At 47.9% G+C, this 17283-nt stretch overlaps 1 protein-coding gene across 3 annotated transcripts in view; it reads left to right on the top strand.

Moving 5' to 3' along the window:
- The window catches only part of PLEKHA2 (pleckstrin homology domain containing A2), a 52864-nt gene extending 35871 nt beyond the window's left edge, over positions 1-16993 (top strand). For 2 of the 3 annotated variants that reach the window (XM_054565987.1, XM_054565988.1), the window contains exons 6-12: positions 3155-3295; positions 3831-3977; positions 4248-4316; positions 4711-4781; positions 8232-8295; positions 16130-16207; positions 16631-16993. In XM_054565987.1, coding sequence (XP_054421962.1) covers positions 3155-3295; positions 3831-3977; positions 4248-4316; positions 4711-4781; positions 8232-8295; positions 16130-16207; positions 16631-16993 — 933 coding nt within the window. The remainder of the gene's footprint in view (positions 1-3154; positions 3296-3830; positions 3978-4247; positions 4317-4710; positions 4782-8231; positions 8296-16129; positions 16208-16630) is intronic. The other variant, XM_054565989.1, reaches the window with a different exon arrangement.
- The last annotated feature ends 290 nt before the right edge of the window (positions 16994-17283 follow it).

The following is a 17283-nucleotide window of genomic DNA, read 5'->3' as shown; positions in this document are numbered from 1 at the left end:
ATGCAAATGCCTAGAGATCAAAGTGGCTTGCCCAAGGTTACGGAGCCAGGACAGATCCAGTTTTTCTGCCCACAGATCATTGTTCATATTATGCTAAGGTCATGGAGTCCTTATGCTTGAAGAAAACGATCAACATGTGGGATTTAAAGAATCGGGCTCTCTCAGAGTATTAGTATTTCTGTATTTTTTTCTAGGACTGCCATAACAAACTGGGTGGCTTAAAACAGCAGAAATCTATTCTCCCTCAGTTCTGGAGGCCAGCAGTCTGAAACCAAGGCATCAGCAGCGCTGTGTGCCCTCCGGAGGCTCTGGGGGAGAACCCTGGCCTCCTCCAGCTCCGGGCGGCTCCCGGCAGTCCCCGGTGTTCCTGGCTTAGAGCTGCATCATTCTGTTTCTGCCTCCATCCTTGCATGGCCTGGCAGTCTGTGTGACCTCTCCTGTTAAAGCACATCCGTCCTAGAACTGAGGGCCCACCCTCAACCAGTATGACCTCATCTTAATTTAATTCCATGTGCAAAGAGCCTGTTTCCCAACCGGGTCACGTTTTGAGGTTACGGGGTAACACTGTTCAACTCAGTACTCCGAAAAGGGTTGAAAGTGGACTGAAGCACAGCTCCCCCCCGCGCCCCACGCTGGATTATCCGTCGCAGCAGCCTCGCCAGGCTTGGTGAGAAGAAAGATGAGTCCTTGCACGTTTCATTTCACATTGTGAATGAAACCCATGGGGAACTCCAGCGCTGGAGAACATGCCACAGGTGGATGGAAGAGGGCACACCTTTAATTAGGCTCCTGGGATATGGACGAACCAAAAGGATGACCTTGTTTTCAAGCTTGGAGCATAGGTTTTGTTGAGTTGGTCCTTCACAGGCTGATTCAAAGCCTTTGGATGGGGAGTGGTTTTGGCAAGGCGCTGGGAGGCTGGTGGGAAGCAGCCTGCGCAGCAGGGGCAGGAGCAGTGACCACCGGCTGTTCTCCGGGTGGAGGACAAGACTCGGAGAGGCAGGCAACACACCAGCCAACCTTCTGTGAGGGTTTTTTTTTTTTTTTTTTTTTTTCTGGCCACTGAGAACTCAAAAGGCTATGTCCCCATATTCTAGCCGGGTTTCAGGAATTCATTTGGGTCATTTGGGGAGAATTTCTGCTGTTCCATGGTGATGGTATCACTAAACACCTCAGCAATAATCAGCATTCCTAAGAAATTTTATCTCACAACAGCAAAACGCAGAGAAAGTTAGAATGGGTGGTAGGTAGGTAGGTAGGTGTATTTAGCACCGGTGAGTCAGGCAGTCCTCAGGCCAATTACTTCATTTTAATGAGCTTTTGTTTACCTCATCTATAAAATGGAAAAAAATAATACCTACTTGATAAGATTCCTTGAGATTAGGGATAATGTGGTGAAGAGGTTAGCTCATTGCTTGGTGTTGAGTGGAGGCCCAAAGCATTGGGAGTCTCTGCTCTCTCTCAACCGCGAGAAGGGAAAGACAGGGAGGGTGTCCTGCTCAGTCTTGAGAGATGGTGGGCAGAGGTCACCCTCGCCTGTGTGCGCTGAGGTTGCAGGCCAGAAAGAGGGGGTCTCATCTTTCTGGGGCCCCAGCGTAATCACATGGTCTTACTCCTTTGAGTGGACACCAGATGGAGTGGTACTTGGTCCCCCTGAGCTGTGAGCTCTTGAAGGGTCTTCATTCTTTGGTCTCTCTGACTCGCCAGACTGTGGGAGAAACGGAAGAGGATGTTAGCTTTTCTCAGGCGGCCTGCACTGAGTTCTTGTGAGCAAGAGGCTGTGTGATGCTGTGGGCACCACACCAGCTGGAAGTCAGTCTTGTCTCTGTTCAGTTATTAGTCATGGCTTTAGCGAAATGACTTGCGTATTCTGGGCCTCTCTTTTTTTCTTACAAAATGAAAGATTTCTTCAGAGTTTGCAGACTCTGTTACAAATGAGTGACATGGACAAGGAGGAAGGAAAACAGCGTAAAGAGGACCAGTGCCACCTGAAGCGTGGCCTCGGTGTCGGGGGAATGGGAGGGATGGCGGCAGGCTGGAGAATGTATTCCCCATCTAAAGAGTGAGCTGCTGCTTGGCTGGAAATCTGGATTTTTGTGTGAAATATCCCAAATGTTAAATGTAGATTGAAACACGTATTACATAGGACAAATAGATCACAGTTTAGACAAAGTCTGCCTTTGGGTCAGCAGTTTGCAACCTGTGGCCTGTGGTCTCCAGCTAACCATGAAGATTCTGTGATTGTGTGTGTGATCAGCCATGGTGAGGGACAAAGACAGCTCCCTCTTCAGAAAGGGCTGTTTATCAATGTTAGTACTGTTTGTGAAATGTTAATTAAAATAATATGTAATAGTTTTGTATTTTTATTTGTCTTTCTGAAGTTTTTAAATGTCTGTACGCTATCATTGGATAACCACAACAACTCTACGAGATAAATGTTGTTTCACCTTCCATTTTACATAGGAGACTGTGTAGGCCCAGAGACATCCAATGAATTGCCTGAAGGTCCCTTGGTTAATTGGTGACAGGTCAGGGCTTATCTCCCAGGCCCTTGGGCTCCAAAGCTCACGTTTCCTAATTCTGTACCATATACCACGTGCGTGTTACCTGTCCCCTGTGTGACATGCTTTCTGTCTTCACACTTCCGGTTCCTTTCCACCCTTCAGATTACTGTTTGCCCATCTCCTCTTCTGGAGACCCGCGCTAACCACGCCACTTCAAGCAGTTCCCCTGCTGCTGTCTGTCTCGGCCCCTGTCTTTGTTCATGGCACTTGCCATCATTTGTCATTACTCTGTTTTGCTGTGCAGTTTTTGTCAGTCTCTCCCACTGGCAGACACGTGCCATGAGGGCGAGACGTGTCTAAATTTGGTGTTTTATCTTTAGTCTTTCACAGGGAAAGGCTGGCTCACAGTCGGTGTGCAGTACATTTGTTGTGTGTTCACGTGTACATGTATGCGCGTGAGTGTGTGGTGGAGTTGTTGACAGAGTTCTGCATATTTGTGAGCTATGGATCCGTGGAAGTCTTGGGGGAGGAGGGGTGTCTTACTGTAATTTGGTATATTAGCTTTTCTCACCCCTCCCACCCTGCTTGTGGCTCCCTGCTTTTCCTAAGTTTCTGTTCCCCGTTGACCGCAGTGCCATCATTCTTCCCAGGTACCCAAACCTGGGAGCATGCCCCTGGCGACCGAAGTTCTCAAAAACCTAGCAGTTCCCCCAGGCCTCGAGAAGAAGCCACAGGTGGCCTACAAGACAGAGATCATCGGAGGGGTAGTGGTGCAAACACTCATCAACCAGGTGCTGGCGCCTGGGGCTGCCGGGGTGGGGGGGTGGTTGGGGGTGTGAGGGGTCCGCGGTGTGCCAGTGACGCATGGGGGACAGTGCTGAGGAAAGGGTGGGGGGATGGAGCCAGGGCAGGGGGGTGGGCGAGAAACAGCAGGGCTGGGGTGGAGGTAGGTAATGGCAGCGTAGAAACCGAGGCCACTGTATCTTGAAGCCGTGTGGCCGGCGCATTTTGAGATGAGCGCATGTAAACCCCATGAGGAGAGGGGCTAAGCAAGGCACGTGAGGTTTCCTGCTCTTCTGCTTTGCCCTCTCAGTCCTCCCCTCTCTCCTGGGCCTGCCCAACCTCCCTGAGCCTTACTCCAGGAGAGCCCCCGGTGCAGAGCCTGACGGGAGCAAAGGAGATGCTTATTTTCTTATTTAGCTCTTTGACTGTCACCAGGGACAGGGAGGCAAGAGGTGACTTGGCCAGAGGGAGCGGGGCGGGGCAGAGGGGAGGCTGCCTAATGATCGAGGGGGCGGTGCTAACCCTGACACTGTTTCCTTGTAGAATGGTGGGGATGGGCAGGAAGGCGGTGAGCCAGGGTCCCACGCCATCCTTCGAAGGTCTCAGAGTTATGTCCCCACGACAGGCTGCCGTGTACCCACTGGCCCTCCCCTCATTAAGAGTGGCTACTGTGTGAAGCAAGGGAACGTGGTGAGTGTCAGCACCGGGGCTGGAGCGGCTGGGTGTGGGTGTAGAGCTGCTGTCCTCCGTGCCCCTGCGCAGACCCTGAGAGGCTCGGCACCAAACATTCGCCCCACAAGTCAGAGGCATTGTCTCAGGCGGGAGGAAGTTTGTGTCCCCACTGAGTGTGGGCGCCCAGGTTTCATGGGGCCGGGTCCCTGGGAGCTTAGAACTGGAACACCCTCTGCAATGCTGCGACCTCTTTCTAACGTCCTGCTCTTTACTTATTTATTATTTCAGCGCAAGAGCTGGAAACGTCGCTTCTTCGCACTCGATGACTTTACCATCTCCTACTTCAAGTGTGATCAGGTTTGTAGTTGCTCTGGGCCCTCCAAGATGTCATGGAAGGAAGAGGACACAAGTTACCCCCTGGGGGTGGGGTGTAGAGGTGTGGGCACGCACTCAGACCTCAGAGGGGCCCCTCTGTCTTATCTCCATCCGTCCCGTGTGCTCACCGTCACAGTGATATCACAGCGGCCCAAACACTCTCCCTCCTTCTTTGCAGTGAGCTGTTCTGTGGTCAGAGCCGCAGAGATCTTCTTAGATTTCTTTTTCTCTCTCTTGATTAACTGGAGACCTTGCCTTGTTTGCAACCTGGTTTTTAGCCAACCGCCTCTGATGAGCAAGGCACGTCAGTCGGCGAGTCTGGGCCGTGGCATTATGTGGGCAGCCTCACTTACCCACCTTTCCGTTTTACCCCCAGGACCGAGAACCACTGCGAACTATATTTCTCAAGGATGTTCTCAAGACCCATGAGTGTCTGGTGAAATCTGGGTAATTGTCTCTGTTTATTTTTTTTCTGAGCAAAACCTCCATTTGCCCTCTTAAATCTTCATTTACCACCTTGCTGAGGCTCTGTTTGAGAGTCTGCTACCAGGCGCAAGGGCCGGGGCCTGAGGTCTTGTGGCTGGGTCACCACATCCTAGCTGACGTGAATGCGAGATCACACTGGGTTGACTTATCCTCTGCCCATTACTTTACTCTCGTTCCTGAGAGGATGAGCCTATGTAATAATTTTCTGATGGAGAAAAAGAAAGACTGCAGGAACAGAGGAGAGCGTGGTGCTGAGATGTTTCTCGGTGGTAGCGTTAGATGCTCGGTGCACAGGAGGACTGGGGCCCAGAGCGCGGCCTGTGCCCTTTTTCACCCACTTTTCAGCACTTCTGGTCAGATCACTGCTTATGCCGGTGCCGCCTCCTTGAATTTCTTATGCCTTTTTTCTTCTCGCCCTTCTGACAAGTCCCTGATATCCCCTTCCCATTTAGGCGATTCACAGCGACTCTGTCACTCCCACTGGGCAGAAAGAGGAGGCATTTTTAAGTGTTCCTCTTTCCACTAAGAAGTGGTTACCTTCCAAGTATCACAGTGGACCGGTGATTTGTGGCCCCGGGGCCCCTAGATAAGGGCTCTCCCATATCCAACACCAAATACAGATGTGCCAGAACTAAGCTTTAGGAACCTTAGGGCAGCTGGACATCTAGAAATGCTCACTTTGGCCCTGAACCTGCAGTCTTTGGGGACTGTGTGATGGTCTCCCCGTCCCCCGGGCTGGGCCTGCAGGGCCCGCATCCTCAGGGAACTATTAGCAGCAGGCAGACTGCTCTCGGATGAAGCCACGGGAGAGTCTTGTGTGAAAACAAAGTGCTGGGTGACCCAGGGAAGCAGCGACTAAAGCACCGCACCGAGTCTCGCAAATGGCAGTGGCAGAGCACAATCACAACGGAGAGTCCACGAAAGTAGCTAGTGATGGAAGCCCCCGGAAGTGCGGCGAAGGAAAGGTTGGGTGTGACCAGAGCCTCGGAAACGGGTCCTGACCCTCGGGAGCCTGTACAGAGGAGACGTGCGACCCTTTGGGCATGCTGGGGCAGCTCGGAGAGCCAGAGGAGGTTCAGCTCTAAGAGCGTTTTGTACTTTGCCTAAATATCTGTCAGTGTCAGACTGAACTCTGAGTACAAGAATTAAGGGGGTTGGAGATCATCAGGGAAGGGAGTCCCCAAACCTCTTCTGTAGGTTCCAGGCCTGTGAGACTGTGTGTCCTCTCCCTAACCCAGTGAGAGGGCTTTTGGGTGCCTGGGTTGTCAACCAACATTTGTAGAATTGAATGGAAAGGCAACATGTAGAAGTATGTGAAAAGTACCTGAGAAGTAGATGTGAAAAGGGTAGGGGGTTCCTCCCTGGTTTGCTTTTACCTCCTCAGTAGTGGATTCCGTGTGTGCATGAGTAGCTTAAAAGGTGAAAACGTTTTAGCTGGAAAGCAGTGCCGTCTATACTCAGAGACTGAGAAAGTGATGATAGCAGTGAATTGTTTCAGTTGACCACTATGTGTCAGGCCTTGTGCCAGATGCCTTCTATACCTTATAATTGATCTTGTGGCAACTGGCCAGAAAAGGAGTCCTTCTCCATCTGTATTTTACAGTGAGAGTACCAAGGCTCAGAAAGTTTTCAAAATGTTCTTAAAGTACCTTTTCTCAAAGTGGAGTCAGAATTCGGCTGCAGGTCCATCTGACCCCTGTCTTCCTGTCCCCTTCCATGGAGGTCATTAGTCTCATGCTCCTCTCTGGGGCCCGTGTCACTGGCCAAGCGCCTGCCATTTCCTTTCAAGTCTTCATTCAGGAAGCCAGCTCTGCCTGTGATCTGTCCTTTCTTGGGATTATTCTAACTCTTGGCCTACTGCACACAGTCTAACACCACATTACATAGTTTTGCTTTTTAAATTTCTTTTACTGGGAAGGAATTAGGTCTTTCACTCCTTGTGTATCCCCCACTATGACACATTTAACACAGTAAATCGTTTCAGCTGATTTAAGGTTTGTCACTGAGTATCAGCTGCTTCTCGCCTTCTTTGCAGAAGTCAGGATCCCTCTTCCCAGACTCAGTTTGAGCCTCTAAAGTCATCTACTCTCTCCTTCCTCTTCCTCTCCTTCCTCTCCCTCTCCTTCCTCTCCCTCTCCTTCCTCTTGAGCGTCCAGTCCCCTCAGCCCAGTGTAATGAGGCACAGCAGGAATTTGATGAAGCTGACTGGTTGCTGCTTGGGTTGAGGGAAGGTTTGGATATGGGAGATTTGATTCTCTTAGGAGAGGCAAACATTAGTGGAGTCATCAAAGCAGAGACCCTGGAGCCAGACTTGGGTTCAAATCCTGACTCTTCCATTTACTAACGCTGGCACCGTGGACAAGTCACGTAACCTCTCTGAGCCTGGGTTTCCTCGAAGAACAGACTGGGCCGCTAAAGGTTGGGAGTGGGGGTGGGTGAAATGGGTAAAGGGGATCAAAAGGTTCAAACATCCAGTTATAAAATGAATAAGTCCTGGGGATGTAATGTACAGTGTGGAGGATATAGCATTGTACGTTTGAAAGTTGCTAAGAAGTAGATCTTAAAAGGTTGTGTCACAAGAAAAAAAATTTGTAACTATGCATGGTGATGAATGTTACCTAGACTTAATTGTGGTGATCATTTTGCAATATATGCAAATGCCAAGTCATTGCATTGTACATTTGTCTGTCTCTATATATAGATACAGCTATAGAGAGAGAGAGAGAGAGAGCTACACACATACACACACACACACACACACACATACTTTCCTATCTATAGATATATAATAAAATTTTCATCTACTTGATTCTAAAAAAAACAAATCAGTACTTTGCACAAAGCACATTGTGCATTCTTAGGCATGAAAAAAACCCACAAAAACAAAAAATCCCCACAACTGTAGGTGGCGTGGGGTGTGGTAGGTATTAACAGGAGGTTTGCAGGCGCGTCCAACCTTCTGGCATCTATGGGCCACAGTGGAAGAAGAAGAGATGTCTTGGGCCCTACGTTAACTACGTTGTGACACGTAATCACAAAAACTATCTCATAATGTTTTAAGGAAATTTATGATTTTGTGTTGGGCTGCATTCACAGCCAACCTGGGATGTGGGCGGCCGGTGGGCTGCAGCTTGGACAACCTGTTAGAAGGAATGAGCTGTAGATCTGTTAGATCTGGTGGTGCTGGTGATGTGTGTGTGAGGAGTTCCATGGGGGTGTCAGAACCTTCCAAGACCCTCAAAGGAGTGAAGCCAGAGAAAGCCCTGTGACGTTTTTGGGGCACGGGCTGAGGGAGCAAAGGCCCAGGAGCCCGCTTTTTGTGGGAGACGGTCCTGGTGCCTTGATGTAGAACAGATCAGGTCCCCAGTGTGTGCACCCGCCTGCCTGCTAACTTTCCTCTTCTCTGTCTAGGGATCTGCTGATGAGGGACAACCTGTTTGAAATCATTACAAGCTCCAGGACCTTCTATGTACAGGTAAAAAGCTCACCCCAAGGAGACTTTGATGTTCCGTCTCTGTTAGCGGAGTACTCATGGGCCTTGCCCTTTCCTGTGCTTTCTCTTTTATTTTGTTTGAAGTTTCTAGTTGGTAAATTTAGCCCCTGAAAGTCAGTATGAGTCCTATTTTTTTCTAAACAGGATGTTTGCCAAAAGCTTCCCAACCATAAAATAATAAGAGCAGGTTGAGCCACTGGGCTGGGGAACGTGAGCGTGGACCAGCTGCTCTCAGCCGCCGGGCGCCAACTAAGCAGAGAAAAGGAGAACTGGTCAGTGGTTTCACTTCTCCTTCGGAGGGTATTTATAAGCTCCGCCCGTGTGTGGTCATCGCTGCGTGAGGAAGGACAAAGGCACAGAGGCCCCTGCGCAGGCACCAGGTGCAGAGCCCAGCTGCACAGAGAAAGGCATTGTTTGGGCTCCGACCATTCAGCTGTCAGAACTTCTCCCCTCCGCCCACGGCTTTGGAGCTCTCCCAGCTCCTTCTAAAATCATAGGCTCTAGGAAGGCAGATTTCCAAGCAGGGCCTAGACTTTCAGGGCCAAGTCCCCACCCGGGCCCGCCTAGCAGTCCGCAGAGCGTGCCTTGATTCATGCAGCATCGTGACAATGCCGCATTTCTAGCGTGAAGACGGTCATGTCGTGTGTTGGTTTAAATGGGGAGGTTCCCCAGCCAACGCGTTGCAGGGTTCCTGGGGCCCTTTCCTCTTTGTTTCAAGTGTGCTCTCCCTTCCACAGGGGTCACCCTTTCCCTGGTTGTTGGGCAGCAGCTCTGTTTGTCCCGCTCTGAGCTGGTCCCCCTGCCAGAGCCCAGCCAACAAGCTGGCAGCCTCAGCCATCTGTGGGATCCATTCATTCAGACAAGCACTTGTCATCCCGGAGAGATGACGTGGGGAACTGCAGAAAGTGTTGCTGGGGGTGTTGGAGTGGCTCCATTGCCATCCAGGGACAACGTTTAAGCTGTAGGTGCAACAAAAGCATTTCCAGGTCTGGCAATAGCAGATATTTGCAGAATATCTTTGGGAGGCCGGGCATTTTGCCTATGCTGGGGACACTGCCTTACACAGAACAGATCCTGAGCTGGAGGGAGAGAGAGAAAGTCAAGTACACAGGCAGTTAAAACAGTGTGATGGTGGCGGGGCGGTGGATGGATGAACGCTTGCGTTTTTAGGGCAGTGAAGCTATGCTGTGTGATCCTGCAATAGTAGATGGCATGGAGTAGAACTTTACAGGACAAAGTGTAAGCCTTAATAGATGTAAATTTAAAAAGCATTTAGGAGGTCCGATAATCCCGGCATGGAATGCAGAATATGACAAGGGAAGCTAAATGTGTCACTGGCGAGAAAGTGCCTCCCTGGTGGGGATAGGGGAATAAACAGCAAGGACAAAAACGGTGCGATGAGTGCTAACATTAGACTGAGTAGTAGTTGCCATGGGAACTCATAAGAAGGGCACCGCCCCCAGTTCCAGGGAGTCAGGAGGTTTCCTGGGGGAGGACAAGTCTAAGCCGTGCCAGCCAGCCGAGGGGAGAGCGGCCCAGGCAGAGGGAACAGCACGTGTGGAAAAAAGCCTGGAGATAAAAGAGCGCGGGGCATCCCGGAGGCTGGAAAGCACACACCCAGGGCCCTGGCCTCATTCGTTGCTGAAGAGCCTGTCTGTTGTGCCAAGGGATAGGGCCCCTTGAGGTTGAACGAGAGGAGTGCCCCACTCAGATCTACCTTCTAAACATACCCGTTGGGCAAGGGATCTAACTTGCAGAGCCTTGTTCTCTCCATCAGTAGAGGAGGGATGATGGCCTTTAGCCCCAGCCCCAGCCGCGGCGTGCTGTAGAGGACAGATGAGCGAAGGGGGAAGATAGGCCCATGTGAGGGCGTTGTCGTAATTTAGATGAGGGATAAAAGGAAGCCCAAACTGGGGTGGAGGGACAAAAGTGGAAAATGGAAAAGCTCTTAAAGGGCCCTCTCTAGGGCTTGGTCGGTGGTTGGACTGGAGGGGGCTGGGAAGCATGTGAAGGGAGAAAGGCCAGGGTGGCTGATGGCAGCAATCACTGTGACAGGGGCCTGCAGGGAGGGGCTGGGAAACTCACAAGCCTGGCAGAGGCGGTGCCGAGTTCACCACGTCTCTGGGACATCTGAGCGGACATGCTACGAAGGTCCTCAGACAGTGCCTGACACACCGGTGGTGCTGAATAAGTCTTTGTCAAGTGACCGATTGCGTTAGGTAGGAGTGAGGACAGAGCTTGGGGAACCTGAACCCCAACAACAACAACAAAAACATTCGAAGGTCTCACTTCATCTGCATGAGTGTGAGCACGTTTACCAGAAGCTTCTCGTCACTTCCGGCCCCATTGGCCTTCTGCTCCCACATTTCTGGGATAGACAAAGACTAGCATCGCCCTGAATAAAGAAATGAGCGAACGGACAAATTTGTTTATCACAGCTAACTCAAAGAGGAACAGGGTGTTAGAGAAGAGAGTAAAAGTCATTAAAATATGTATTCATTTATTTTAAAATAGTAACTATAAACTCATTTGTACTAAGACAAGTGATATTTTATGAAAAAGAACTGTATTTCTAAAACAAAAATGACGAAGTAGCATGGTTTTTGGTGGTTTTTTTGTTTTGTTTTGGGGTTTTTTTTTTGCCAATCTCCTTAATGGCTGGCTTTATAGAAGACAGCAGGATTCTGATATCTGCCTCTGCATTCTATCTGGGGCCATATGTTGTTTTGATTGAAGAATATGAAGAAAATCTGGCCCTGCATAGAGATATGTAGTTGGGAGAAAAAAGGAATATTTTAATAGCTTTTTCAGATAATTGTGGATATCCTTCTTTGATCCTATACGAAAACTTGGCAAATGGTAGTTTCTTCATGTTTAGATGCAATGTGAAATTAGAAGCCAATAATAATAAAGTTTCATAGTCTTACATTAAAATCCATTGGCCAATTTTGCACTTTGAATGAATCCTTTTACCAATGCATGATTTTATAACTGTGTGCATAGGTTACTTGGAGAATTGTGGTCTCGCTGAGGTATGCAGATTTTCCAAATGTTGACCCATTTTATTATATAATATTTAAAATACCACATTTGTTAATATCAACACCAGTATCACCAAGAAAGCCTTTAAGTATAGAAAGCTGTCAAGTTCATGGAGATGAATATAAATTTCCTGAAATTCTAATTTTTGCTTTGAAAGCTCAAAATTCATCATTTGCAAGAAAATACTTCCATGATCTTCCAGACAAACAGGCTCATTTCAATTTTGAGAGTTTGCCATGCACCTAAATCTGAATAAGTTTGACTGACAGTTTGTCTGTCAGTCATTTGTTCCAAGTAAAAAATGTGCTTCATATAAGAAGTGAAAGAATATAACGGCTACTGATACAGTTTGGGGCCAGCAATTCTACCACCATGCAGGGCATTCTGACCTGCTTCCTAAGGCTTTATACTCAGTAGATCTGCTTTGAAGAACTGTGTATGCTTGGTGTCTAGGTAGGCTAGACCATAGAGCAGGGGACAGCTATGCAGAGAGAATAAACTGTATGCGGAAGAGAGAGACCTGGGCAACAGAATGGGGCTGGATTCCAGCTACTTACGTGTTGTTACCTTCTATGCCACATTTACCTTATATGTCACATGTACGTATAATTTGTACCCTGTCATCTCTCACACTGTAATATTGCCTTTGTGTTAACAAAAAGCTCCCGTTTAATGGCCACTTTGATATCCTAGGCACAATGCTAAGCAACTTACAGGCAGCACATGACTTAATTCTCAGCAGTTTCTGAGGTCACCTCCACTTTACAGATGAGGATATGGAGTGTCTGAAGATAAATTGTTTTGAGATCATAAACCTCATGAACTGTGGAAGGCATTCGAGGCACCAGATGCTGGGACAAGACCTACTCATTTGTGTTGTTTACAGGCAGCCTGGTGCAGAACCGAAGATGTTGAGGGTAGTCCGACATTGAGTTGGGAAGATCAACTTGGGGTAACTAGGTGTCCTGGCAGGTGGATTATGGTGACAGAGATCCATGACCTGGCAGTATTAGGTATCTAAGCTTTTGATGTTAGCAAGTTTATCAGCAGATACAGTTCTCACTTCTGAGCAAGGGTTCAAAATGAGATTTTCGTCTTTGGGGGATACAAGGCAAACCAGGGTCACCATTTCCTTATTTCCCAGTCGTAGATGGTCAAGGGTATTAGGCAGCTTATCAAGAGGAGGATTGGTTATTAGAAATGAGAAATGTGGCGCAGACTAGTTTTGGTGAGTTGGCATAAGCCCAGTCGTCAGCAATAGAGGGCTGTGCCAGGACGGGAGCAGCCCTAAGAAGGCTCACACGCGGACCCCGGGATGTTGAGCTAGAACTCTTTGGATACTTGCTGTTTTAATACAGACTACGAGGTGCATGAACTAGGTCGTGTATATAACCGAAGCAATCATGTGGCAGGGCTGTGTCCAAAGGTGGACTGGTTCTTGGGGAGAGGGCAGAGGTTATTAGCTGGGGGGAAGGGAGGGCAGAGGCGAGGAACGGAATGAAGTAGATAGTGGAGGCCTTTTCTTGATGGCCTCTAGAATTCCTTGTTTCAGTCCGCTGCGTCTGTTACAACGCTGGACTCATCGCAGATATTCATGAAGAGCTCGCTGGACTGCGATAAAAAAACCCAAACAGATGGCAGTGGCTCATTTTAATGCCTTTTGTTCCCCTCACCTCAAAAAACTGCCCTTAAGGGCAGAAACCCTAGTGTTTCTTTTGAATCAGGCACCAGAAACAGATGCACACGTTAAAGCACCAGGAAAAGATGCACATGTTTAAGCACCAGGAAAAGATGAAGGCAGGAACGTGGCACCTCCCTTTAGGTTCTGTGTTTAAGCCTTTTTCAGGCTTAGTGATTCACCATGGGGTGGGTGGACTTCAGCACTGTTTCTTACCTCTGGTTCATGAAGCTACCTTTGTGATGGATTTTAAGGTATTTTTGAATTCTTGGTAAAGGCTAAACCCAGGCTTTTCATAAAAGATAGGTATACACATACACCATATTTTTTTTGCATACAGTCTTTGAGGTTTCACTGAATTTTTGTTGCCCGTGAATCTCATCCTTAAAATTACTGATAGAGATTGTAATTGTGATCTCAATGAAATAATACTCTTTCTTTTCACATGGGGTGAGTTCCAATATCTGCTTTTCTATTTGAATAGTATTCCTAAATAACTTCTATTGGTTAAAGATGTAAGTGATATTTACTGGTGTTTATTATTAACATTAACATGGTTGCGTTAACTACCTAGATTATCTGACAGGAAAATGTCCTTAAAAAGAATTAGAAAATTAGGGAAGAAATATAATTAGCAAGCAGTTTCCATCTCTATTAATTACTAAATGTTTTAAGGAGGAGATTTAATTATTTTGCCTATCATATTAGCAAGGAGTTTTAAAAATTGTAGTGTGTAGTTCTAGCAAGGATGCGTGTGAAAAAATAATGTGTTGGTAAATGAAATGTTTATATATTGTTCATAAATGTAATTTTCATAAATGTAAGAGCCTGAAAGGAATGCATACTCTTGAACCTGGTGATTTCCCTGGGAGTTGAAGACTCTTTTAAGTATGAAAAAACTTTATGCACAAAGATATGAATAGCAGCATTATTTATATTAGAGAGTTGGAAATGATCTAAACAGGTTTTGGTGGATTTTGATTCTTGTGCTTGAGCCCCCAGATGTTAAATCAGGTGATTCCTAGATTTCTGTGACTCCGTGATTCCTTGCTAAGTGGAGGCTGGGGTGAAGACACTTGGGCTAGTTTTATAATAGTTCCTAGAAAACATGTTGAGAGTTTGTTGGTAAGGTCTCAAAGGACAATAAGATAGGTGGCCTTTGGCTTGTGGTTATAACATTGGACTTGGGGGCAGCATTCACTAGGGTAATGGAAGGAGTGACAGTAGCTTAACAGCCCTCGAAACTGATTATTGGATTGTAATCGTAGGGGTCCCCTATGTGATGTGGGAGACCTCTTTATTTCCCTCTGTCTTCTAACATTTTCTCCTGTCAATCACGTCTGCTTCCCTAGAAGTAAAATCTCTAAGGAATTCTTTTCTACTACTGTATAGTTTAATTACCTTCATCTCATTCCAATTCAAAATAACTCTCCTTCCCCCACAAATATGTTTTCTTACTTGATCCTGATAATGTGATCCTTTAGGTAGGAATTAATCTGCAGATAATGGGGGAAAAAGTCTCAGGGAGAGGGCGGTGCACATACTTATAATGTTGGAATTTAAGGCTTCATAAGGGTCCTTCATATGTAGTAGTAGTAGTAATAATAATAACAACTAATACTTACAAAGCTCTTTCTGTGTATCAGATGCTGTTCAAACTGCTTTACCTGCAAAAATTTACTTAATTCTCCTAATAGTTCTACTTGTGGACAGGCTAGCTCTGATATCAGTAAAATACCTTCTGGAAGAATCTTTTGGAGACCTTGCCCTGGTAATTTTTTTGGACTAGGGATGGATTTGTCTTTTCCTTGGGGAACCGCTAGATTGTCAAATAACTGGAAAAAGTCCAGGAGAGAGAGGGCGCAGGTGAATCTGCAGGTCTAGCATGTGGGAGAGGTGATCCCCTTGGACACTTGTTGCCACACGCTTTTGACCCAGTGTGCGGGGCGTGAAACCGTTTCTCTTGTGAGTTTCTCCTGTACAGGTCTCACCAAGTAAGATTTGTTTGAGGTGACAGGGACCGGGAAATAAGTTTGAGGGTTTTTGAAAAACTGATCATGTATTATCTTGATATAATGCAAAGAGAAAGAATCGCTTGGGGCATGGGGAAAGTGAGGGCTACATGTGCAGAATTTTACAGTCCTGGGTGTGGTGTTTGCAGATACACATGCTCGGGCATGCAGATGCAGGCTTGTGAATTGGGGTGGAACAATTTGGGGAGGACGCAGGGGGACAGAGAGAGGTTAAGAAATACAAAATTTCTGGAGGTCGGGGATTCAGTCTTGGTCCCATCTCTGTGCCCCGCACCTGAGGGCATGTGTAACACTAAGGCCTCAGTAAACGCTGCTGGTTCCCTCGAACTCAGTCTCTCCGCGGCTGCAACGCACTGATTCACTCCCAGGACTCCACCTGTGGTGGCTTTAGTTCCCTTCTTCACAGAGCCGCTGCTGCCCCCTTCTGGGCTTGGTAGGTATTTCGGGGAAATACTTTTTAACGGCCCAGCAGTGTCCTACACGTTGTTAAGCTTAGCACTCTCTCGTCTAACAACTCTGAGGCCTGGATGGAGAGTCCGGACAGGCCTAGGTAGCTTGTGCTTTGAGAGAGGACCTGCGTGGAGATCACACACATCAGGGAGGCGTTGTAGAGGATTTGGCTTTTAATGGGACTGGAGTTGAAGGTAGGATTAATTCTGCTGAGTAGAAAGATGACTGCACTGGGGGGCAGGAGAACCGGAATGCAGATCAGTCATAGGGCCTCGTTTTCAGTTTCCAGAAAACTGGACCAGGCCAGCTGTGTTCCAGAGGGAGAGAGAGACTTCAGCAGGGCATGGGCCCCTAAGCTCTCCTCTCCCTCATGACCTCCCTCAGGACACATTGCGGAGCAAGCTCTACTTTGAGCTGTTTTATTTATGAAGTATCAAATACTATTTTTGCAGGAAAAAAATGTCCTCAAAAGTCTGAAGCCACTGGACTAGATGATCTCTGGGATTCTGCCAGCTCTAATGATGTGATTTTATGAACTTAGAATTGAGTCAGACTTGAAAGCTGAAATCATAGTGTTCAAAACGTCTGTGTAAGTGCTGTGGGTGTTTTGCAGGCGAACAGTCCAGAAGACATGCACAGCTGGATTAAGGAGATCAGGGCAGCTGTCCAGGCCCTCAAGTGCCACCCCAGAGTAAGTCACTTCCTTCCTCTTGCACAGTCCCTGTCAACTTAGAGGTGATTGTCCTGGAGCCTGCAGGTTTCATTTGATGATGTAGGCAGGCAGCCTGGCTCCAGCTGAAGCCCTAGGCTGTCTTGTTTTTCTCTTTCGACTGACTTGGGCACACATTTTTATTTTTTATTTTTGGTTGTAGGAGGAGGTGAGGTAGGGCTGGATAGAGAAACAGAGTTTCTGATGTGTCCTACACATACACCTTCCTGTCAGGCAGACCTCGACGACTCTGGAGTGATTCCCATTGGACACATTTGGTTTCTGTACACAAGCGTGTCCGGGACTGTGAAGTGGTGACCTGGGTGGGTACTCTTCCAGGGGCTTTGGGATAAACGCTGTCAGGGAAGTCCTTACAGTCCTTTGTTTTTTCTCCCTTTTTTGTAGGAACTATCCTTTTCTAGATCCATTTCTTTGACTCGCTCTGGAAGCTCCAGCCTCTCCGGTGGGCCCAACTCTGTCTTCTGCAGAGGGCGGCCACCTGTGGAAGAGAAAAAAGCCCTCTGCAAAGCCCCCTCTGTGGCCTCGTCCTGGCAACCCTGGACGCCTGTCCCCCAGGCCGGGGAAAAGCTCCATCCAGCTGAAGAGACTCCTGAGGACTCTTTGTTCACTTCTCGACTTGGGGAGAGCAATACGTCTGGGGTATTGCCCAGCTCCCGGCTGAGGCACCGATCGGAACCCCAGCACCCCAAGGAGAAACCATTTATGTTCAACCTTGATGATGAGAACATACGGACTTCTGATGTGTGATGAGGCGGAGTGCCCAGGGAGGGCGGGGTGGGGAGGACTCCAGAGGAGGAGGCCATGACTCAGTCTCTCTCTCTGTTGGAGGATAGTCAAAAGCCTTTATACCGTTCATATTCCTGTGGCTGCTCTGTGGGAGGGGCCCATCCAGCTGGCTTAAAAAAAAAAATCAATGCAGTGTATTTAATTTGGGAAAATCACTAGGTTAGACCTGTAGGTGTGCTCAGTGGAGAGCAGGCGGCCTCCTGTCCCACGATTGAAAGATCGCCCTGATGAGAGAGGCTGGAGTTCCAATC

Source organism: Pteronotus mesoamericanus, unplaced genomic scaffold, assembly GCF_021234165.1.
Source record: "Pteronotus mesoamericanus isolate MK-2021 breed Mesoamerican mustached bat unplaced genomic scaffold, CSHL_Meso_final contig_169, whole genome shotgun sequence".
Classification (NCBI taxonomy): domain Eukaryota; kingdom Metazoa; phylum Chordata; class Mammalia; order Chiroptera; family Mormoopidae; genus Pteronotus; species Pteronotus mesoamericanus.
This window is presented reverse-complemented; position numbering and strand designations above follow the sequence as displayed.